This window comes from Scyliorhinus torazame, chromosome 14 (genome assembly GCF_047496885.1).
Source record: "Scyliorhinus torazame isolate Kashiwa2021f chromosome 14, sScyTor2.1, whole genome shotgun sequence".
Lineage (NCBI taxonomy): Eukaryota > Metazoa > Chordata > Chondrichthyes > Carcharhiniformes > Scyliorhinidae > Scyliorhinus > Scyliorhinus torazame.
Window position 1 is genome coordinate 36,942,165 of NC_092720.1, and position 24,311 is coordinate 36,966,475.

The 24,311-nt window shown below is 45.7% G+C and overlaps 1 protein-coding gene across 2 annotated transcripts in view; it reads left to right on the top strand.

Annotated features, from left to right (window-relative positions):
* Positions 1 to 23,071, top strand: part of LOC140389643 (F-box only protein 36-like) — a 99,984-nt gene extending 76,913 nt beyond the window's left edge. The window contains exons 2-5 of one of the 2 annotated variants that reach the window (XM_072473955.1): positions 843 to 951; positions 9,988 to 10,160; positions 12,388 to 12,429; positions 20,680 to 23,071. In XM_072473955.1, coding sequence (XP_072330056.1) covers positions 843 to 951; positions 9,988 to 10,160; positions 12,388 to 12,429; positions 20,680 to 20,871 — 516 coding nt within the window. In that variant the 3' untranslated portion in view covers positions 20,872 to 23,071. The remainder of the gene's footprint in view (positions 1 to 842; positions 952 to 9,987; positions 10,161 to 12,387; positions 12,430 to 20,679) is intronic. The other variant, XM_072473956.1, reaches the window with a different exon arrangement.
* Positions 23,072 to 24,311: the final 1,240 nt, after the last annotated feature.

A 24,311-nucleotide genomic window follows, 5' to 3' on the forward strand; every position in this document is an offset into this window, starting at 1 on the left:
TAAAAGAGGAATGTAACCTGAGATGGTTTTTTTTGAGGGGGGATGAAGTTAGGATTGTTTAATTGGTAAACATCGTTTAACTGGTAATGAATGCTATTTGTTTTTGATGTTCAAGTTGGTAAACCTGTGCTAGTTAGTAATCCTGTACTAGTTTTTAAAAAATATTTTAATATACCACATCTCTTTGTGCATGAATCACTCCTGGAGCGAAGTATCCTTTATTCACAATCTTACAAAATTAAATAAAATATTGGGGTTTCTGTCCGGTATCCTAGCAACTGTTGGGGTCTGGTCCGGGATCGTAATAAATGTTGTTTACAAACGCATGAACATTAGAGACACACATCACACTTTATAGGCCATTTCAGAGGGAAGTTAGAGTCAACTACATTGATGTGGATCTGGAGTCACATGTAGGCCAGACTAGGTAAGGACGGCAGATTTCCTTCCCAAAGGACATCAGTGGACCGGATGGACTTTTACGGCAATTGACAATGCTTTCATGGTCATCATTGGACTTTTAATGCGAGCATTGCCCTAGGTCTCTGGACTACTACTTCTGTGACAATGCCACTATGCTGTCGCTTCCCCATTTTTATTATAAAAGAAATGGGACTACTTGAAATGTTGTAAAATGAAACATTTCTGTCAAATTATTTTTATTATACATTTTATGGGATTTAGTACTAATTTATTCATTTTTTTCGTATCAAAAATGTTTGGACAAATTTGTATGTGGGCAGAAAACAAAAGCTTTTTACTTATGTCGAGATTCAGGTATACAGTACAAGTGAACTTTTTTGTATGCAGATTACATTGTGATTAATTCCATCCAACCACAGGTAATCTGGAGATGGTGGAAAATTTCTCTTCGAAGTGAATTTCGAAATGTGTATCCTGGAGAACAAAAGAACTCTTATCAGGATTTCTTGGATGATTATACCATGCAAGGTAAGGGTATAATGATTTATGGTGCCAGATAAGCTACATTTACTGGATATTTTTAGGTGGGCGGGGGGGGGGGGGGAAAGAGTATAATTAAAATTACAGTGTGCGCACACACACGCACCATATAACATTTCTCCATTCACTTTTACTACTGTCATTGCCCTCATCCTGTTACTGCTGCAGGTTTGCGTTCCTTTAGTGTGCCATTTACTTGATTAGTCAATGATATTTGATAGACAATTCATAACCAGTTTAATTTAGCTGAAAAATTGGATTTCTTGTTTTATGAAAGTTTTGAAATGGATAGAGTTAAATGAAAATGTTATCTTGCGTTACTCATTTGCAAAATGAACATCTGGATGTGAACTAGGGAGGTGCGAACTTTAACTCCGAATGCATTTTGAGTGAACTGGAGTTGTGGGCTAAGCAGCAAACTGGCCTGAAGTCATTCATTTGAAGATTTGGGGATATTTTAACCCCCAAGTCTGATTTACATTTGATTGGTGAGCTGCCAGTGTGAATGCACTGGGAACAGTCAACTTGCCCACATTTTAATGGCTTTTCCAATGGACGCCAAGAGACCTGTTAAAATTAAAGAAAATTTGCACCCACTGCTGCCAGATTGGTCTGTGATCTGGCTGGAAAATGAAGATTCATACCCATGTTCTCTGATGGCTCCCTGGAGATATTATTGGAAGAGTTCAGAGCATGAAGAAAATTTCTGTTCCTCACTCGTTTATGAATATTTTGGAAATCTTTCTTGTACAAGTCCCAGAGATAAGTGGCAGAGATGCTCAGTTCAAGGAGCATTACCACAACCTAGATTTAATGCAGGAATCATGTCAGTGGCCTGACAAGAGTAACATGGTTTTGCATGACCAGATGATCTTCAGGTAATACTTTCCTTTCTCCTGGATCACACTATCATATATCTAGATGTTGAGTAATGGAAGTAAACTCCTAATTATAAAAGACACTGGATATTCTTTTGGAAAGACTAGTGAAATTTGACTCCGAATATTCCATATGCCCTCACCTTTTCCAATAAAATCTCCAAGGAGACAACCGAGAACAAGAATGAGAACCTTCACTTTCCAGCAGTATCGCAGACCAATCTACAGCAGTAGAAATAAATTATTTTTACGTGGTGCATTCACTCTTGAAATAGGCCCATTGAGATCCACTGCAAATTCCACCAAGAAGTAGACAATCTGTCTGAGACTTGCTGTCTTTTTATATGCTGGCTTTCAAAGCAGACCAAGGCAGGCCAGCAGCACAGTTCAATTCCCGTACCAGCCTCCCCGAACAGGCGCCGGAATGTGGCGACTAGGGGCTTTTCACCGTAACTTCATTTGAAGCCTACTTGTGACAATAAGCGATTTTCATTTCATTTCATATCTAAAGAGCAAAAGAGCATACCATGTAATGCTTGCAATAAGACTCTCATCCAAACATTGCTTCACATATCAAAATAACGTTGTATTGTCTGTTGCTCTGTTTCCCTACGTATGAATGACTGAATAAATACAGAGCAAAAAGAGATATTAACCATGGATATCGGGGAGGTATCATCTCTCTTCATTCTTACAATTTCTTTAACACTCATAATATACACCAAAAGATATGCTGTTAGGTGAATTGGACATTCTGAATTCTCCCTCAGTGTTGCAGTGTTAATGTAAGCCTACTTGTGGCACTAATAAAGATTATTATAATTATTATTATGTGTTAATGGTTCCACCTCATGGTCACACAGGCTACTTCTTGTTTAAATAGTCTTATAATACAAGCAAAGACATGGTGATAAAAGGAACATATTCATGACACCTGTATGTTATGAGTATTTATGTGCAATAGTAACAAATCTGATACTGATAAAAATGCATTTCTATAAAATGACACAAATAAGTGCCAGTTGTAGACTTCATTAACACTCATTCATAAAACCCCATTTATGACATTTACAATTATTCAGCTAAATAAAACTTTATAACAACAAGCATTTCCAGCATCTGTAGCATTTTTAATTTATTTAAGCATTGGTCCCACTTCAAAGAGCCTATAACCACTTGTAGCTGTCAATCAAACGGTGAAATGGGAGATGCCTGACTCTGGTAATGGGTGATTGTCAAATACGCCATGCAGTACAAATCCATTAATGGATCCACTTATGTCAATAGACAGAGCGAAATAGCATGCAATATTTAAAAAAAAAACATTCCAGACATTGTTGCTACAATTTAAAGGGCAGACCATTTAAATGACAGGTGCTGATTGCAGTTTTGACAGGTTTGCTTTTAAAAAATGTTTTTTATTCCAAACCAAAGTATACAAATCACCTATTCTTTCAAAAACATAACACAATCCAAACAGTTTGCCATTTTTCCATTTTTTTCTCCCCTTTCCTTCTCCCCCCACCCGCTGCCGACAAACAAATCCATGATTAGGGACAAGAATCTCTTCCATCTTACGAAGAACCCCTCCTCTGACCCTCTAAGAGTGATCATAATTTTTTTCCAACTTAAGAAACTCTGCCACATCCTCCAACCGCCACCTTTGGTGGCGCCACCGTCCTCCACTCCAATAGAATTCGCGGCCGGGTAAGCAGAGTGGCAAAGGCACAATATCACCCCCCTCAAGTAGCTCCGGCAGATTCGAAATTCTGAAGATCGCCACCAGGTAGCATGGTGACTTCCATACACCCACAATCTCTGGGAGTACCTCAAAAATCGAGGTCCAAAAACATACTAATCTCTGACATGACCAAAACATTTGGACATGATTTGTCGGTCCCCTTCCACATTGCTCGCATTTATCCTCTACCTCTGCGAAGAACCCGCTCATACGAGCCCACATTATATGAACCCTCTGCACCACTTTAAACTGTACCAGGCTAACCCAAGCACAGGATGATATTGTATTCACCCAGTACATAATTTCATTCCAGGCCCCATCATCCCATTTCCACTCCCAGCTATTCCTCCCACTTCTGCTTTGTTTCTCCAAATCCACGAACCACCCATAATGTCTGCAATCTTCCCATCCCCCAGCTTGACCTGTGTTAACAACCTGTCCAGCAAGGTACACTCCAGCAGTTGAGGGAAAGCTGGTAATTCCTTCCGCACAAAGTCCTGCAGCTGCATATATCTGAACTCAGACCCCCTCAGCAACTGGTATCGCTCCTGCAACTCTACCAACTTTGTGAACCTGCCTTCCACGATCAGATCCCTAACCCGCTCCACCCCTTTTCTCTGTCAACACCTATACGTTGCGTCTATCTGCGCCAGAGCGAATCTGTGAATCCCACATATTGAGGTCAGTACCAACAAAGCCCCTATGCAAAGTGCTGCCTCGACTGGTTCAATACCTTTAGAGGCTATTCAACCACCGGGCTCACAGTGAACTTAATCAGTGAGAACTGGAGGAGGGGCATTAGCCAGGGCCTTAGGCACCCCCCACACACGAAGCCTCCTCCACCTGCATGCATTCCGCATCCCCCCCACATCCCCACCACTGCCGCACCTCCTCCACATTCGCCGCCCAGTAATAGCGTAGCAGATTTGGCAGTGTCAGCTCTGCCATCCGCCATTCTCTCTGCAAAAAAAAAAAAACCCTCAGAATCCACGGCACCTTGCCTGCCTATAATAATGTCGAAATTAATTTATCCACTTTCCAGAAGAACGTCTTTGGCAGGAATATCGGGAGGGACTGAAAAATGAACAGAAACCTCGGGAGGACGTTCATCTTAACTATCTGTACCCTCCCTGCCTGTGACAGCAGGAGGGCAAGCCACCTATTCAAATCACATTTTACCCCATCCACCACACTGGCAAAATTCCACCTGCATCGCAGCCCAATCGTGGGCCACTTGACTACCCAAAAATCTAAACCTGCTTTTGGCCAGCATGACTGGTAGGACACTCAAATTTGCACTCCTCCCCTGGGCATTAACAGAAACACTTAACTTTTTACCTCCTTTGATCCTAAAAAAAGCTAGACATCTGCCACCTTTAAATGAAACCTGTCTAACCCTTCAGCCGCAGGTCCATCTCCTGCAGCAAAGCTACACCCGCCTAAACGTTTTGTCTGCGCGAATATCCGCAATCGCTTCATGGACCATTCAACCCCTGCACATTCCAAGTCATTATCCTCACTGGGGGTTTCTTCTCCTGGGATTTATGTATTCAGACTATCACAGCCCACGATGTCTCCCCAGCTCTCAACCTCTGTCGCAGCGATCAGTGTGCCTCTGCACCTCAAGGTCCCTCTCAAAGACCCCCACCTCAACCAGCTTCACAAACATCTTCGACACGTCCGTGGCACTCGTTCCCTCCGCCCCCTCCAGCAAACATACGATTCTTAAATTCTGCCACTTGGACCGATTTCTCCTGATCGTCCACCTTCATCGTCAACTCCTTACAGGCGGCTCCCAACATCGCCACCTATGCCTTCAACTCCACAATCCGACCACTGTGATCCGTTACCTCCCTTTCCACCTCACGGATCGTCGCACCTTGCAATCCAAGGCGCTTCTCCACCCACTCCAAGTCCGGCGAAGAGGGGCTACTTCTCCCTCAATCGCCTTGGACCCGTCCCCTTGCATCTCTAGCCGATGCTGTTGGAGCTCCCCCTTGATCAACATCATGATGCCGACAATGTTCCCAACTCCGCCATGCTTTCTGTTACTGTGCCACACAGATCCTCCACCTCTGGAGCCGCCACCTTATTCTATTTCTGCCGGGTAACCCGCCGACATTCTACTTTGGAGGAGAATTCAACTCCCACCAATTATTTTACACCATCTCCAACAAAAGCGCCCATTAACCGGGCAGAAAGGGCCAAAACCAACGCCTCCAAGCAGGTGCCACCTTGTGTGTCACCGATCAGCTCATGGACACCAATTTTGACAGGTTTGCTGACATTTCTGATGAGTTTGACAATGATTTTATGGGCTTTTTACACACCTTTATGCTTATTTTTATTAATTCCAAAGGCCATGTGATCGACCCCAAAAGGCATGTGACCTCCTCCAAATGTGCTCCACGACCAAAGAGGAGGATCTTAAGCTATCCAAACATATTCACAAAATTCAGAGCTGCTCTTAACTGATCTAATCTGCACACTATGGGTTGGATTCTCCGTTTGAGAGACTAAGGGCGGGATTCTCCGTTCCCCGACACCGATTTCGTAATCGGCGATCGGGCGGAGAATCCCTTTTTTCGACCGAATCGGGGACCAGTGTCTGTTTTCAGATGCTGCACCCCCTCCAAAACGGAGTCATCGAGGAGTACCCCGCACCCCCAGGGGAGGAGTGCAAATTTGAGTGTCCTACCATTCATGCTCGCCAAAAGCAGGTTTAGATATTTGGGTATTCAAGTGACACCGGTGGGAGCCACACATGTGGTGGCTCCTACCAGAGAGCTTTTATTCAAGCCCTCCTTGTCCGGTTTTTGGAGGAGATTTGGGCTGGAGTGTGGTTAGATTGATGGGTTAAGACTCCCATGGCAAAGAGATGCCCAATAAATACAAGGCGAGGCAACCGAAAACTATGTGGATTGATTTCCATGGCTGCCTTTGTAAGCATTGAGAATCTGGCAATCTTCTCTCTAGATTGTTCTCCATTTTTAGTCTGCTTCCTTCGACCAGCAATGGTGGCCTACCTCCGAATCGCCGCAGCCCTGCGGCTGTACGACTGGGCACTGCTCGAGGAGGAGGAGGAAGCTGCAGCAGCGGTGCGTGTCGCAGAGGGGCAGGTGACCGCCACCCTGGTTGGAGAGGCGGCTGCCCAACAAGCCGAGGAGGAAGAGGTGCCAAGGAGGAGCTGCATGAGGCCTCGCGTGTACCGGCACCACCTGCCATTCAAGGACCTGCCAAACTGGGCATGCCGTCGAAGATTCCAGCTGAGCAGGCAGACAGTGCGACATATCTGCCAGATGGTGGCACACCTGGCATTGCGGGGTACGGGGGAGGACGCCCACTCCCGGTGGCCATCAAGGCGACAGTCGCCCTGAACTTTATGCGACGGGTTCCTTCCAGGTGGCGAATGGAGACCTGTCAGGGATCTCACAGACCTCCAGTCACAGGTGCATCCATGCCGTCACGGAAGCCCTATATGCCAGGCAGCTCAATATATCCACTTCAATGTATTCAGGGGGCTGGTTTAGCACAGTGGGCTAAATAGCTGGCTTGTAATGCAGAGCAGGGGGGGGGGAAAGAGAGCTATCCAATCCTGAAGTCTGCTCTGGTCTCGACCAGGGTCTGCTGGTCTGCATACTCGCAGCCATGGAGCACAGGGAGTCAACCATCTGCGGCTGGGACTGTGCCACATCACCCATTGACTGTGCTTTCTCCCTCTGGGACTTGGCCACCTCCCTCTGTGTCAGTGCCACATCGGCCAACGCCTGGGCATGCCAAAGACGTTCCCTGCCATGGCCTGCTGTGACTGAGCCACACTGAGGCCCAGCACTGTGATTTCCAGGTGGCTCTGGGACATGATCGCCTGTGAGGCGGCAACCCTGTCTTGGGCCTCAGCCAGCGCCTGCACAGAATTCCCCAGGCCTTGGACATTCTGATCCATAGCCGAAACCGTCACCTCCAATCCCTTCACCCTGGACGCCATCCATGCGGTGTTCGCCTAGGTGGCACGCATTGTTGGCACAACCTCCTGCACCTACACAATTTGGAGTCCTCCAGCTGCACCTGCAGGTGCTGCATGCTCTGAAAACCCCTCATGGGGACCCTGGCTCTGTGACTGCATCTCCACTATAGACGGGACTGTCTGTCCCAGAAGCTCAAAACCCATCTGGACGGCAGATAGTTCCTTGGGTCGTCCTGTCCTACGACCGTCCGCCACCTGCTGTACCGGGTCAACTATGTGGTGCGCACCAGGTAGTGTCCCAGGAGCCTTTTCACTGACATGCCCAACAGAGGTGAGTGTCTTTGGGATGGTAGAGCATATTGGAGATAGCTGTGACAGAAAATCACCGTCATCCTCCGACTTGGGGTGTCCTACGTCTCGGGCGGAGGGGTGGTGTCCAACCTGCTTTCAGCATGCATGGCTCACTGGGGATCTCTAGCTGTGGCACTGGCTGAGGGTGTGGGATGCCAGATGGACCCGCCTCATCCACTAAGGAGGTCATCCTCTAAGACACGAGGCAAGATGCATGATTAGTCCACGGGCCGGGGGGGGTGGGTGTCATGTGGGTGAGGGGGTGGTGGGGTGAGGGGTGTGTTGGGATGGGGGGGGTGGGGAAGGGTGGTGGGGGGGTCGGGTCGGTGTGGGGGAGGGGGTGGTGGGGTGAGGGGGGTGCTGGGATGGGGGGCGGGGAAGGATGGTGTGGGGGGTCGGGGGTGCGGGTGGTGTAGGGCGAGGGTGGTGCGGGGGTCGGGGGTGGTGTTTGGGGGGGGGGGTGGATTTGACACACATGTCACAGAGAACCGCAACTAAGCAGGATCTCACTTCCGGGCTCCATCTCGGCAACGTCCCTTTCCTCCGGGCTGTCCACCACATCCAGGGCCCCATGCGGGTCCGGCAGTCCCCCTCCTGTCTTCTCCCGCTCCCGGCGGTTGTGCATGGCCTTCTCCTGGGTGGGGGGAGGGGGGAAACAGAAAACGACAGTGTTTGACAGTCCGACTCCTGCAGCCCAGGGCACCCGGCCATGGTGGCCAGTATGTGTGCTGGCATGTGAGGCAGGATGGGGGGAGAGTAGGGTTACGGGTGTGTGGGATGCGGGTTAGTGCCAGGGGCCCAGAGCTGCCTACTCGCCCTGGCAGTTCCTTTCGGCATTGCTGTCCGGTCCGGACGGTGTTACTGGTGGCACTGACTGCCTCTGCCACCTGCGCCCAGGCGTGACGAATGGTGGCAGCTGGCAGCCTCCTTCCCAGGCTGGGGTACAGGGTCACCCTTCTCTCCTTCACAGCGTCCAGGAGGGTCTCCAGCTCGGCGTCGATGGAACGGGTGTCGCTCTCCTTGCTGTTATCTTGTTGGCTGGGATGTTATATGTGGGGGGTAAAATGTGTATATGTGGTCAGCCTCCTGAGTGTAAATCGCAGAACCAGCGAATCCAGCACTGTTTCTCATTAGAATCAATTGTATTCCACCTGGTGCTGGTGCTAGCCCCCGTAGGTGCGGCACCAGTTTTGCTGTTGTGAAAGTCCACGAATTCTGCATTGGCGTCAACTCTTAGTCTCAGAAACGGAGAATCACACCACTTGTCTTTGGCTTGTGTTGAGCATGCAGCCAGTCAGCAGCATGTTTTGCACTGCTATAGTCATTGAAATGAACCGGCAACATGAATTTGGTACACTGCTTGCCTCAACTCGACAGAACATAGTGTAATTACACATTGCAATTCCTGCACCTGTTAATGGATCAAATTGAATTTTTAGCCAAAAGTTTTTTATCGACTAAAATTAGACATTAGCTGAGATTGTGGAAGGGAAGGAGGTAGTTTATGAGTTTTTATTTAAAAAATTTAAAGTAATGTGGTTTCACTCAGCAATGAAGCACATATATACATACCTTGCACTCAGTAGAGTTTAGATTTAGCAAACAATCGTCAGAGAAAAAGCAAACAATGTTACAAACTTTGAACAGGTTGCAGTTAAACATTAACCATAATTAATCTTTTCAATCCGCCAATACCATAGAATCAGACATCCAAAACTGATCCACATTTGCACAATGTTTACCGAGGAGGTCGCAGTAACATAGGATAACTGCAGGTTAAACGAAAATTGGCAGACACAGAATTCTATATGTTTTAAGTTTCAGTAGATTGATTAAAATTTGAGTTTGAAAGTTTTCCAAAAACAGTGCATCTAAATTCAAAGGTGTTCTTTCGAGCTTTCATTTCATATTATAAAAATTAGTTCAGATTGGCACCAAGGCAAATTACCATAGACATAGCTTATAATGTGCATGCCGGGTCTTACACTGCGCACTGCTGATATTGCAACCTTTAACAAAATTACATTTTTAAAAAGAATAAAGGTCTCAATGATTTTCTAAACACCTATATTTTTTGTTTTGAATTTTAGTTCATGTTGGTGTAATCTTTGGCGATGAAGTCCTCAAGTATATTTGCAACCTATGTCAACATCAGTTTGATTATCTCAATCGCATTCCTCAAGGCCTGCTCATGTACATAGTTTCATTTTTGGAGCTTGAGGACATTGCCAGACTCTCCCAAACGTCCAGAAAATTTGAAACGGTAAAATATTTTATTGCTAATTTGATCAGTATTTCAGAAAACTGAAAAGTTGGAATAATTTAGTCTTGAATCATGCTTTTTTTCTAATTGTCATGGGACAGAGATCAATGAAAATAATCAGTCAACTTTATTTATGTCTCACTATAGATCTAAATATAATTAATGGCTAATTTTCTGAAATCAGAGTTTCCCATTTAAAAAGGGAAATGGGCACGGGGAGATGCATTAAACAGCAGAAAAGCAAGGTGCATGAAGGATTAAGATAAACAGATGGTGTTGTGTAAGAAATAGTAAGGTATTAGGTGGTTCCACACTAAAGAGAGAATGCAGTATGATCTACATTAAGTTTAACACACACTGGATTGGATTTGTTTATTGTCACGTGTACCGAGGTACAGTGAAAAGTATTTTTCTGCGAGCAGCTCAACAGATCATTAAGTACATGGGAAGAAAAGAAAATACATAATAGAAAATACATTACTGTGGCAATTAATGTTGGTAAGCTGCGGGTTCAGACAGCCACATCTGAATATGATGCCATGTGCTGGAGAGAGGATGTTCTGGAGGGGGTCAATGAGAGAATCTATTTGATTAAAAGTTAAGAAACATTCAAAGTGCCATTACATTTTGGGTGTATTCTATCAGCCATCAAATGATGGGAAAGATATAGAGGAGCAAATTTACAAGAAAATTTCAGAGAGCTGAATAGGAGTAATTGTGACTATCCTGATCTAGACTAGGATAGTAATATCAGCTAGAGAGGTAAAGTTTCAGAAGTGCATTCAGGAGAATTTTATTAATCACTGTTTCCGATGCCACGAGGAAGGGCGGATTGCTGATATGGTTCTAGTAGAGAATGAGCTTGGTCATGTGGATCAAGTGTCAGCAGGGGAACTTTTATCGAACAGTGATCATAATATCATACGGTTTGGGTGATGTATGGAAAAGAACAAGGTGTAACCTAGAGTAAAAATACATAATTGGAAAAGGGTCAGTTTCAATGTGACGGGAATGGATGTATCCTGGATAAGTTGGAATCAAGGATTTTCAGGCAAAACAGTAAAGGAACAATGGACTACCTTTCAAGAGGAGATAGTTAAGGTACAGTTAAGGGACATTCCCACAATGGAGAAAGGGAGGCAAGCAAAGGTAAAACTCCCTAGATGATGATAAAGAGTAAGTTGAAGCGCAAGAAAGGCACAGATTACAGATGTCAGATAGATAATACAAATGAGAACCAGCCTGAATTTAGAAAGTTCAGAGGGGAAGTGAAAACGAAGATAAGCAAGGTAAAGAAATATAGAGCGCACCTCACGAGGGCGAGGATGAGCTGATTTTTTGAAGGAGTAGAGGATGTGTGTGAGCATTGCGGGGGGGGCCCCACTAATCATGTTCATATGTTTTGGTCCTGTCCAAAGCTAGGGGAGTACTGTAAGGAGGTGTTTAGGGTAGTTTCCAAGGTGGTGCGTGTGAAACTGGACCCGGGTCCCCGGGAGGTCATATTCGGGGTGTCGGACCAGCCAGGGTTGGAAACGGGTGCGGAGGCAGATATCATAGCCTTCGCCTCGTTGATCGCCCGAAGGCGGATCCTGCTGGGATGGAGAGCAGTCTCTCCACCCAGTGCCCTGGCGTGGCGGGGGGACCTGTTGGAATACTTGACCCTTGAAAAGGTTAAGTTTGAACTGAGGGGAAGCTCGGAGGGGTTCTACAAGTCATGGGCGCTATTTATTATGCACTTTCAAGAACTGGATAACATCGAACATTAGTTGGGGGGGGATGGGTTGGGGGGAGGGGGGCTGTGTAGATTAAGGGTGATGATGGGTAATCCTTGATTCCTTTTTGTCATTTGTTTATGTAAACATGCGGGCTGACGTTTGGGGGTTGGTGGGAGGATGGGATCGTTGTTATTGTTATGGGGATTGACATATCTGTTGCTGATTATTGTTTATTGTTGATGGGTGTAAATGCGGGAGAAAATGTGAAAAAGGAGGAGAATTTTAAAAAATGTTTTAAAAGTAAGGTAAAGAAGGCCGAAGAAAAGACTGGCAGCGAGTATAAAAGGGATTCAAAAGTCCTCCATGGGCACGTAAAAGTAAAAAGATCATAAAAGGAAGGGTAGTCCATTGTTCCTTTACTGTTTAAGGGTGGGGCCCATTACGACCAGAGCAGGGAGACAGTGGTGATAGCTGACATACTAAATATGTACTTCACATTTGTCTTCACCCAGGAAGAAGAGAGTGCTGATGTCATAATGGAAGAGGTAGTTGAGGTACTGTTTGACTTGATAATTGATAAAGATGAGGGATCGAAGGGCTGGCAATACTTAAATTCTTTAAGTTAGAGAACCAGATAGGATGCACTGAGAATGCTGAATGAAGTCAGGGTGGAAATTATGGCAGTACTGCTCATAATCTTCCAATCCTTCTTGGATACGGAGGTTGTTCTAGAGAAATGAAGATTTGCAATTGTTACACCCGTGTTCAAAAAGTGGTGTAAGGATAAAGTGAGCAACCACACATCTCCGGATTGGGAAAGCTGCTAGAAACTATAGTCTGGGACAAAATTAACAGTCACTTCTACAAGTGTAGATCAATTAAGGAAGGCCAGCATGGATTTGTTTAACTGTCATGTTGTTGAAATACCAAATAATAGGCATTTCAATATCGTTGAACCCCAGGAATAAAAGAGAAGTGACAGCATAGATACAAAGTTGGCTGAGTGACATGAAACACAGTGGTGGTGAGTGGTTGCTTTTTTTCAGACTAGAGGATGGTATACAGTAGGGTTCCATAGTCTGTACTCTGACCACAAGTCTTTTTGATGTATATTCATGACCTAGACTTTAGTGTATAGGGTGCAATTTCAAAATTTGCAGATAACACAAAACTTGGTAATTGTTATAACCCCCACAAGGACCACAAGAGGAACCATTATTAATACTCCCCGTGGAACTCATGAAAGTAAGAGCTTCCAGGTGGGGGGTGGAGGCTAACCACCTGGGGCTCGTTATGAGTAAAGTAAAGGCAGGCCCAACTCGAGGACTGGTAAGACCTATCCTCCAGCGAGACCTGTACTGGAAGTGAGATGCAATGCTAAGCATTGTAAATATAATAAATTCATCTGTGTTAATGACATTCCTTATGAGTTATACTGGCGACGAGGATTTAAGGAAGCCCTGGCCTCGTCCGTCAATTTGCGTAACCGCCGGAAGTTCGTATTGAGTACAGTATGTCGTATCACTTAAAATGCTGGTGTTTGGTAAATTGGATGCCTTCGCTGTGGGGCTGGAGGATTGGAATGAGATGCAGATAACAAACCGTACATTGGGGGAAGACCAACAAAATCTTCTCCTTCTGTCTGCCTGCGGGTCCCGGACATTTGGGATCATCAAAAGTTTGACATACCCGGCTGCATCGGATTCTAGGTCATTCGATGAACTCGTGGAAATGGTTTTGGACTCACTACAACCCCATGTCGGTGATTTCACAAAGGTACCGTTTTAACACTGCGATACGCTCCCCTGGTGAATCAGTTGCAGACTTTTTAACTAGTTTGCGGCGTTTGGCTGAGCACTACGAATTTGGGCCGTCCCTCACAAATGTTACAGAACAGATTCATGTGTGGTACCGATAATTCGGCTACTCAACGGAAGCTGTTAGGGGAAACTGTGCTGGATTTAAGGCGAGCCATTGAGCTTTCCCTTTCTCTCTAAAACATGGAGAAGAGTGTGCAGAGATCTGTTGATTATGGAGTGCATAGTTTGGGCTGTCCTTCTTTACCGATGCCCACTAAACCACGGGCCATCACTGATACGGGCTTTATTGTTCCTTCCAAAAGAACAGCTCCCAAGGCAAGTTCGGGGCGGAACCCATACCTTTGGCGCTGTGGCTACCCAGAGGGATCCTTCGCCCGAGGGCGATGGTGTGTGCCGGCTATGTTGCCACCTTTGTGATCAAAGGACTCTGGAGAATCAGGATCGCCCATTTTGGTGTAGGAGACACCGTCCGCGTTAGCGAACAGGGTCACCTCGGACCAGGGCCTTGCACTTGGGCAACCCCGAAGAGGGTACCCGTTGATGTTATTAAACTAATCCACATCACCCCAAGGGTCAATAGAAATCCAGTGGTGATGGACATGGGGCCACGGCCTGCGTTATAGACTTCTACACGTTTCAATGCTTTCATAAGGGCATCAGGCCTCTAACTTTGATGGATATCAAGACAGGATTGGCCGCATATATGGGGGAACCAATAAAAATCTTGGGGACCACTGTGACGCCGGTGACATATGGACAGCAGTCGGTCAACCTGCCCCTGGTAGTAGTACGTGGTCCGTGTCCAAATTTACAAGGATATTAAGATTCAACTGGCAGCAGATCTTCCGAATGGAATCCGGAAATCTGTACGATGTGCTGAATAATTGTCCAGAGTTTTTTCAGGTGGGTCCGCGCAGAATAAAGGATGCTAGAGCCCACGTGTGTGTCGATCCTACTGCTCAGCCCCTGTACTTCCAGGAGAGGCCTGTCCCGTATGCGCTACTTCCGAAAGTGGATGCAGAACTGCACTGCTTACAAGATCTGGAGGTCATACGATCTGTACGGTTTAAGGATTGGGCTGCGCCTGGAGTGCCGGTGATGAAGCCTGATGAAACCATCTGGCTGTCTGGGGACTTCACGCTAGCCATAATAATAATAATCTTTATTTTCACAAGTAGGCTTACATTAACACTGCAATGACATTACTGTGAAAAAATCCTAGTCGCCACATTCCAGCGCCTGTTCGGGTACACTGAGGGAGAATTCAGAATGTCCAAATTACCTCGCAGCAGTCTTTCAAGACTTATGGGAGGAAACCGGAGCACCCGGAGGAAACCCACGCAGACACTGGGAGAACGTGCAGACTCTGCACCAGTGACCCAAGCCAGGAAGCGAACCATAAACATGGCTTCGCAATTGGACCACTACCCGATGCCCCGGATCGAGGATCTCGATGCTTGCTTGGCCGGGGGCTGTTTATTTACAGTTAGACAGGAGTCTTGTGTTTGTGCAGGTACAGCTGGCCCGGAGTCTGGAAAATTTGTCACTATGGACATGCATCAGGGATTGTTTAAATGCACCTGTTTTTCATTTGGGGTTTCATCGGCCCCCGTGATGTTTCAGAGCATGCTGGATAACATCTTAAACAACCTGCCAAAAATTTCGATCTACTTACATGACGTTCTAAGCACTGATTCAATGGATCATCTCAAGAAAGTGCATCGCCTTTTTGCCCATGCAGGCATCCGATTGAAGCGATATACATGTATTTTCCGTGCCAAGGCAATGATTTACATTGGATACCGCATGGACAATGATGGGCTGCGCCCAGTGGGGCAAAAATGGAGCTATTAAGGGGCCCCTGACCCCCTGGAATGACACAGAATTCCAGTCATTTTTGGACCTTGCTCATTTTTATGGCAAGTTTCTCACCAACCTGGCCTTGCTATTGGGCAACGGCCGATGGCTGCGTTGCTGTGGAATGGCTAAAAAGTTGCTAGTGCACTTCACAGGACGCGGCATTCACGACCGAAAGAGGCACATATCTTCAAAAAAATCCCAGGCATACTATGACCCAACTAATCCCCTGATTTTCTATGGGCGGTATTTTATTGTCATAACGGGCCACGGGCCGTTGCTCAGTCTGTACCGGGAGAACAAGAGCATCCCATTGTGTCAGCCAGGATCCTGAGGTGGGCATTCCTGCTTGCCACTTATAAGTACATTTTCCAAAGTCGTCGAGGTACCAGGATGGCCCATATTGTCTCCTGCAGTATCTGCCTTTGCCCACGAGGGCCCCGTCCCCACCATAGAACATAGAACAGCACAGAACAGGCCCTTCGGCCCTCGATGTTGTGCCGAGCTTTGTCCGAAACCAAGATCAAGCTATCCCACTCCCTGTCATTCTGGTGTGCTCCATGTGCCTATCCAATAACCGCTTGAAAGTTCCTAAAGTGTCCGACTCCACTATCACAGCAGGCAGTCCATTCCACACCCTAACCACTCTCTGAGTAAAGAACCTACCTTGGACATCCCTCCTATATCTCCCACCCCGAACCTTATAGTTATGCCCCCTTGTAACAGCTACATCCACCCGAGGAAATAGTCTCTGAATGTCCACTCTATCTATCCCCCTCATCATCTTATAAACCACTATTAAGTCGCCTCTCATCCTCCTTCGCTCCAATGAGAAAAGCCCAAGCTCCCTCAACCTTTTCTCATAAGACCTACCCTCCAATCCAGGCAGCATCCTGGTAAATATCCTTTGCAACCTTTCCAATGCTTTCACATCCTTCCTATAATGAGGTGACCAGAACTGCACACAATACTGCAAATGTGGTCTCACCGGGTCTTGTACAGTTGCAGCATCACCCCACGGCTCTTAAACTCAAGCCCCCTGTTAATAAACACTAACACACTATAGGCCTTTTTCACGGCTCTATCCACTTGAGTGGCAACCTTCAGAGATCTGTGGACATGAACCCCAAGATCTCGATGTTCCTCCACATTCCTCAGAACCCTGCCGTTGTCCCTGAAATCTGCATTCAAATTTGTCCTACCAAAATGATTCACCTTGCACTTATCAGGGTTAAACTCCATCTGCCATTTTTCGGCCCAGCTCTGCATCCTATCAATGTCTCTTTCCAGTTGTGGATGAGGTGATTACAACATGGAAGTTTAAGGACACCTTAACGGGGGCGGCTTCTCAAGGCCGTGCATGAACACAGCTGGACCCGGCGTAGGCGAAGCTTTGCCTATGTTACTCGACTGCAGTGAAAAAGTAAGCCTTCCCAGTGTCCTTTTGGCCCTTTGCTCCGAAATTCGTAGAGCTGACTGATAGGGTGCTTGAAGTAACTTTTCCCCCGCAGGGACAGGAAGCACTGTTATGGGATATGGCCATCCGGCGACATCCAAACTGCATAATGTTGGTCTGGAACTGTGTTTGGTGGCCGGGTATCGATGGGGACATGGAGGGTTGACTGAATGGCTGCCCAGTATATCAGAAATCTGGGGCCTCTCAACCCAGTGGTAACATTTTTTTTGTCACACCAGCGGCCGCCGCTCAGGTTCAGGAACAGCCATCCCGGTCATCGCGCCTAGTGTGGCAAGAGGACAGCGAATCCAGGTTTGATGTGGACACAACAATGTTCGGCGGCAGAGTCTCGGCCATAACCTTTTGATGGTCAGCCAGGAAAACGATGATCGTATGTGTTACACTCCACCCGATCTAGTGCCGCCACAGACGTAAACATAGCCCCCGATGAGGAGAGCCCCCGTCATTGACAGCCTCAGGGAGATTTTCGGACTTTGTTAGAATTCTCTCAAGGACCATGGAAGAAACCAATATTAATCTTCCCCCATGGGTCTCATGAAAGTAAGAGCTCCAAGGTAGAGGGTGGAGGCCATCAACCTGGGGCTCGTTATGAATAGAATCACAGCAGACCTAACTCCAGACTGGTGAGACCTTACCTCCTAGCGAGGTCTGTACCGAGAGTGTGCTGCTATGTTAAGCATGAACTTGTAAATATAATAAATTCATCTTTGTTAATGATCGATTCCTTTTGAGTTATTATGGTAATATTGTGAACTGTGGATATTGTGAACTGTTGATAGTAGTGGACTTCAAGAGGAGACGAGTAAAAGGTATTTCATCACACTCCTGACTTATACCTTGTCAGTGGTGGTCCCCAGCGTCGGACCCATCTTGCTGGACGGAGTGCTGGCCAAGTTCCCGGGAGTCTTCACTGAGGGCCTTCATACCATAAAGGGAGCGATGGACAAGATCAGCGTGGATGAGAAGGCTCAACCCCGGTACTTTCGCGCCCACTCAGTGTCTTAAGCACTGTGCCCCAAGGTGGACCACTAGCTGGACCGTTGAGAGCATTTGGGCGGCATCCGTCCCATCCACTTCACGGATTGGGCCACACCAGTGGTCTCTATTGAAGTCCAACGGATCCATACAACTCTGCGGCGAATACAAAATGCCTGTGAACCAAGTATCCTGCCTTGACTGTTACCTGGTCTCGCGTATTGAGGTCCTATATGCCAAGCTCAACGGGAGCAGAGCATTTACGAAGCTGAATATGAGCCACACATATCTGCAGCTTCTGCTGGATCCGGGGTCCCGAACATCCGCAACGATTAACACCCATAGGGAACTTTAGGAATATACCCGGCTGCCGTTCGAGATTTCCTCAGCCTTCGCGATTTTCCAGTGCATCATGAAAAACATCTTTGTGTTTGCCAAGGGTGGCCATATACCTCGATGACTTCCTAATTACAGGCATCTTCGAAAAGGAACATATGGAGAAGCTCGCCAAAGTCCTCGAGAGGTTTCAACAGGCCGGCGTCTACCTCCAACGGGACAAATTTCATGCCCCTCAGATCAGTTACTTGGTTTCAGGGTAGACAGCTGGGGCCTCCACCCGATGGAGGACGAGGTGCGGGCAATCAGACAGGCTCCCATCCCTCGTGACCCGACGCAGCTCCGGTCCTTTCTCAAACTGGTCAACCACTACGGAAAATGTATCCCCATAATGGCCACGTTGCTCAGGGTCGGTCCTAGGTCCAAACATCTTCAGCTACTTCATCAATGACCTTCCTTCCACCATCAGGTCAGAAGTGGGGATATTTGCTGATGATTTCACAATGTTCAGCACCATTCGCGACTCCTCGGATACCGAAGCAATCCATGTCCAAATGCAGCAAGACCTGAACAATATCCAGGTTTGGGCTGACAAGTGGCAAGTTACATTCGTGCCCCACAAGTGTCAGGCAATGACCATCTCCAACAAGACAGAAACTAAGCGTTGCCCCATGACATTCAATGACAGTCCCATCACTGAATCCTTCGCTATCAACATCCTGGAGGTTTCCATTGACAATAAAATGAACTGAAGTAGCCATATTAATGCTGTGGCTACAAGTGCAAGTCAGAAGATGGAATCCTGTAGCAAATAATTCTCCTCTTCACTCACCAAAGTATGGTCTATCTACAAGGCAGAGGTCAGGAGTGTGATGGAATACTCTCCACTTGTCTGGATGAGTGCAGCATGCAGCTCTAACACTCGAGAAGCTGGACATCATCCAGAAGAAAGCAGCCCACTTAATTGGGACACCATCCACAAACATTAACTCCCTCCACCACCGACGCACAGTGGTAGCAATGTGTACTATCTACAAGATGCACTGCAGGAACTCGCCACGGTTCCCTAGACAGCACCTTCCAAACCCACGATAGCTACCATTTAGAAGGACAAGGGCAGCAGACACATGGGAAGTCCACCACCTCGAAGTCCCTCTCAACCACACACCATCCTGACTTGGAAGTATATCCTTATCAGTGTTGCTGGGTTAAAATCCTGGAACTCCTTCCCTAACAGCACTATTGGTGTGCCTACACCTCCGGGACTGCAACGGTTCAAGAAGGCAGCTCACCACCAACATCTCGAGAGCAATTAAGAATGGGCAATAAATGCTGGCCTAGCCAGCGAAGCCCATATCCCATGAATGAATTAAAAAGGGAATGAAATTTGAGAAAAATATATTTGAATTAAGTTCAAATGTCAAGCCGGATTTTGAAAACATTGTGTGGAGCACAGCTGTGACCAATAGAGGGTGCTGTTGAAAGGTGTCTCAAAATATTGAAACGTAAATGATTGGGATTGCACTATATAATCAGACTGCTCAGTGGCTTTACTAGCAAATAAGGGACTACATACTTCACATTCAGTCAAATTGCATCATAATTCACACAATTCACTATTTTCATTGATCTCCTGGTTATAATATTAGCAGCAAACGATGTGTACAATATGTATCTGGGTTTTTCTGAACATACAAAATGGTTCAAATCAGACTATTTTATTACAAATTAGATGTATGATATCCATATGCACGTTCTTTATGAAATTCATACATGTATATTACATAGTTCAAATTTGACATTACATAAAGCGTAATACAGATCAGCTTCTTTCAGTAGTGTACAAGAGGTGCCTCACTAAACTTGCAATACAGGTGATATTTATAATTTACCTTTATATTTCATGTCAAACATTCTGTGGTGGATATAATCTGGGGGGGTTTTACACCGGTTCCAACCCCATGGTATATGGTAGGAGGGACGGCCTTCGCCTTTCCACGTTGAGCCTGTGCAGCAGGAACTTCAAGCTTTGGTTCACTTGTGATTTTTCTTCTAAGAACAAAGCTGACAAATTCCAACTTCCTCATCAGTCTCCCAAACCACATTTGTTTGTGTTGATAAGGGCAGAAACTGATATGTGGAGGAGATATATGATGGAGGACGAGGAGGGAAGGGATCAAAAATAATATTATGGTGAGTTACTTTTTCTTATACACTGTTAAGTGATTCTTTTGTGTTCCAATATTCAGAAATGCAAAATGGTTCTGTAACAAGTTAGATTTTAATTAAGACATGTTTCAGTAGTTAAACAGCTGAATTCTGATTTGCTTTCTCACTAGCTGTGCAACTCTGATAAACTCTGGGAACATATTACTTCAAGATACTATGACAACATAACTCCAGACATGAAAACATTGGCTTTTGAGGTTGGTTGGAAGGAGATCTTCTTCACCAACAAACTCCAGCTACAGAAAAAGATCCGACGAAGACGAAAGAAAGTTGAGGAGTTTGAAGATGACATGAATGTTTAAGACAGTGGGTTCTAGACTTAGGGCAGCAAACAAATCTGCTGCTTGCACCAGAAATGTGTTCGTTTCATTGTCATTTGAACTTTTGTTTAGTTTTCTCAAATAATGCCTAGTGTTTTAATGCATAAATTCATAATTATTTAGTAAATGATTATATATTGATGCTTTCTTTTCAGACTCACTAGTGTAGAAATTGGGTAGTTTCAGGTGCTAAATGGCCATAAGTCCCCAAATTGATCATCAGGATGTATCTGACTCATCATATTGGAAGGACAAGGCAGAGTCCTTCAGCTAAAGCAGGCATAGACCCTTTGCTTAGGAAATGAGGCCTCGTGCAAGCTTGATGTCTCCACCAATTAGTTTGACCATCCCGCCCAGGACTACTGATCATTGATTGTCAGCCACAAAATGCTTGACCCCCCCACGGCTCCAGGCCACATGATCCTATGATTTGATGCCAGCTGCTGCTTCTCCAGCCAAGGTTGTCAATACCTTGGGTAAAATTTAATGGTCATGCCTGTGGGCCTCCTCTGTTGGAGAGTTGATTACAACCACACCATGGCAATTTCCAGGAGTCCTATCGGGATTAAACCATTTAGTCACTCTGCTAGCTGATGTCGGGGTTCCTGGCTCCTGTGGGGGGAATCTCCTGCAGGACTTTCTCCTGCAGGGCAGATGTCCTGCCTCAGAGACCTGCCAACTAATCCGAGGCTGGACACTCTCCAGTCCGGCAGCGCGATCATGAGCAGTGGCCACGGACGGTACTGCAATAGGCCCAAGGATGAGGATCATTGCTAGAGCCCCGATGAGTGGGATAGGATTGCCGTGATCTGCCAGGGAGGCCCTAATAAAGAAGGAGATGGAGTCAATAAAGGGCAGGGTTTGTGTCTTCCCACAGTTCACCTCTTTGCTGCCATAAAATCCCTTCATTCGGCGCTGGGTACCCAAAAAGGACCTGCCATGTAGCCACTTGAGAACCTCAATTGACCTCTGTGCAGGAAGGCTGTTCTCAACCGTTCCAACCCAGAGTTATTTTAGGGAAGTCAGAAAGATGACACGCCCTCAATCCAGAGCCTTCCTGCCTCTTTCTGTGTCCCACTCCACCTGCTCTCAGGTGGAGCATTAGATTCTGCCCCTGTATCCCACCAGAGCTCCGAAATCCATTCGAGGCTAGTTACCTGTGGCCCACTGTGGTACTGTTAGCAGTTGGTCTTCATTTGCTCCTTCTTGGTGGGCTTCATTCTAATAAGGACTGCGGATCCAATACCCAAGAGTCCTCGGACATAACCGTTCAGGCACAGGGAAACATACCCCATTCTGGCACTAATTTCTGACCACTGAATTGTTGCCCATGTTACAAACTAGTTTCAGAATGGAAGTAAGCAGTCCGTTAGATAAATTATATTCCGCACCGTTTGAGTGCTGCTTATTACCGATGAAGAAGGTTTCTGTCATGCAACATTTGTAACAAATTGTAAAAATGTTCTCTCTAAATTCATTTACGATTAAGATTTTCTACAAATAGCTGTTGGTTGGTGCAATGTGGTCCTGCAAGGTGATGTATCGGCTGCTTTTCAATGGAAAATGGATTGAAATGATGAAAATTAAACATTTTTGGACTTTTTGTAGGCATCTGAGCTGAATATCCCATACTTGCTTTATGTTCTTTTTTAACTTCCACTTAGAAATTTATGAATTTAGTCTAGTTAAAACAAGCAATCCTAACTAACTAGGCTGGGAACTCCAAACCCGTTCGTCACTTTTAGGGCTTTGTCTCTTTCATGTATTTTAATTAATTGCAATGTTGCAATGGTGTTTTCAAACTAGATTTTAGCACTAGATTCAGGTTTTGATTTCTAGTGGAGCATGTGGTAATTTGGTAAATTGAACGATCCATTTAAACTTTGCAGCAGTCTGTCAGTCTTCTGTCGCAGTAAAATTAACAGCTGTGTTCAAACCTCATTGGTGCAAACTTGCAAGGACTGACCAGCTGGAAGGGATACATCTCATTTAGTTGACTACAATGAAGGTTCCGCTCTTGCCTTGTAAAATGTTTGTATAAGCATGTGATTTACAATTGTTTATTCTAAGTTTTAATTATATGGCATACTAAAATTAAATCAGTTGAACCTGTATTTCATCTCAGCGTGTTGCTCAAGTATCACTCCATGTAATATTGACAAAATAAAAAATAAGTATGGAATACAGTCAGAATCATTTCACACAATAAGAGATACATGTTCAATGGAACTAAATCAAATTCGAGACGAGGTGGGAATTTGTGTTTGGAAGCAGCAAATAGAAGTATAGAATGATTGTAGCCCATAATGTCTTTGCTGGCTGTATGTCAATATCAGGATACTGTACAAAGATCCGTGGAATGACGCAATCATCTTGACTTTCTTTCCAGTAAAACATCAATGCCACTTCTCAAATCGTTGGTGCACAAGAATCCATGGAGCATTTGCATAAAAATAAGTGTTTATAAAAATTGGTGAAAATGTTAGTACCATAGATACAGCTGGCAGAACATATTTGTGGCATTCACTTCTAAAATTGCTTTCATGCTTGATAGCTAAGTCACTTTGAGGAGCATGTATGTTAAATTATAGATCATATATAATTATTGATGTACTTTGGTGGGAAGAATAAGGGAGCTGGGAATTGGGAATCCTCGTGGATATATCACAGAAAGCTGGCATGCAAATTTAGCAGGTAACAGAGAAAGCAAATGGAATGTTGGCCTTTATTTCAAAGGGAATGGAGTGTGAAAATAGGGAAATCCTTCTAAAACTATACAAGGCATTAGTTAGACCACACCTGAAATACTGTGAACAGTTTTGGTCCCCTATCTAAGGAAAGATATACTGGCATTGAAGGCAGTCTAGCGACTGTTCACTAGGTTGATCCTGGGTATGGAGGGAATTTCTTATGAGGAGAGGTTAAGTAGATTGGGCCTTGCTCATTGGAGTTTAAAATGATGAGAGGCGATCTTATTGAGACATAAAGGATTCTGAAGGAGCTTGCATGGTCCCTGCTAATAGGATGTTTCCCCTTATGGGAGAGTCTAGGACGACAGGGCATAATCTCAGAGTAAGGGGTCGGTCATTGTTTCAGAGGGTAGTGAATCCGTGGAATTCTTACCGCAGAAGGCTATAGAGGCTGGGTCGTGAAGTAGATTCAAGGCTGAGATAGACATGGGGATAAGGTGGGAAAGAGGAGTTGGGGATTATCAGATCAGATCAGTCATGATCACGTTGAATAGCGGAGCAGACTCAATGGACCGAATGGCCTACTCCTGCTCCTATTCTTATCCATACTGTCCACCCGACAGTGCAGAAGGAGGCTATTCGGCCCATTATGTCTACACTGACCCTCCGAAAGAGCACTCTATCTGGACCCACTCCCCTGCCCTATCCCCAAAAGCCCACGCATTGATCATG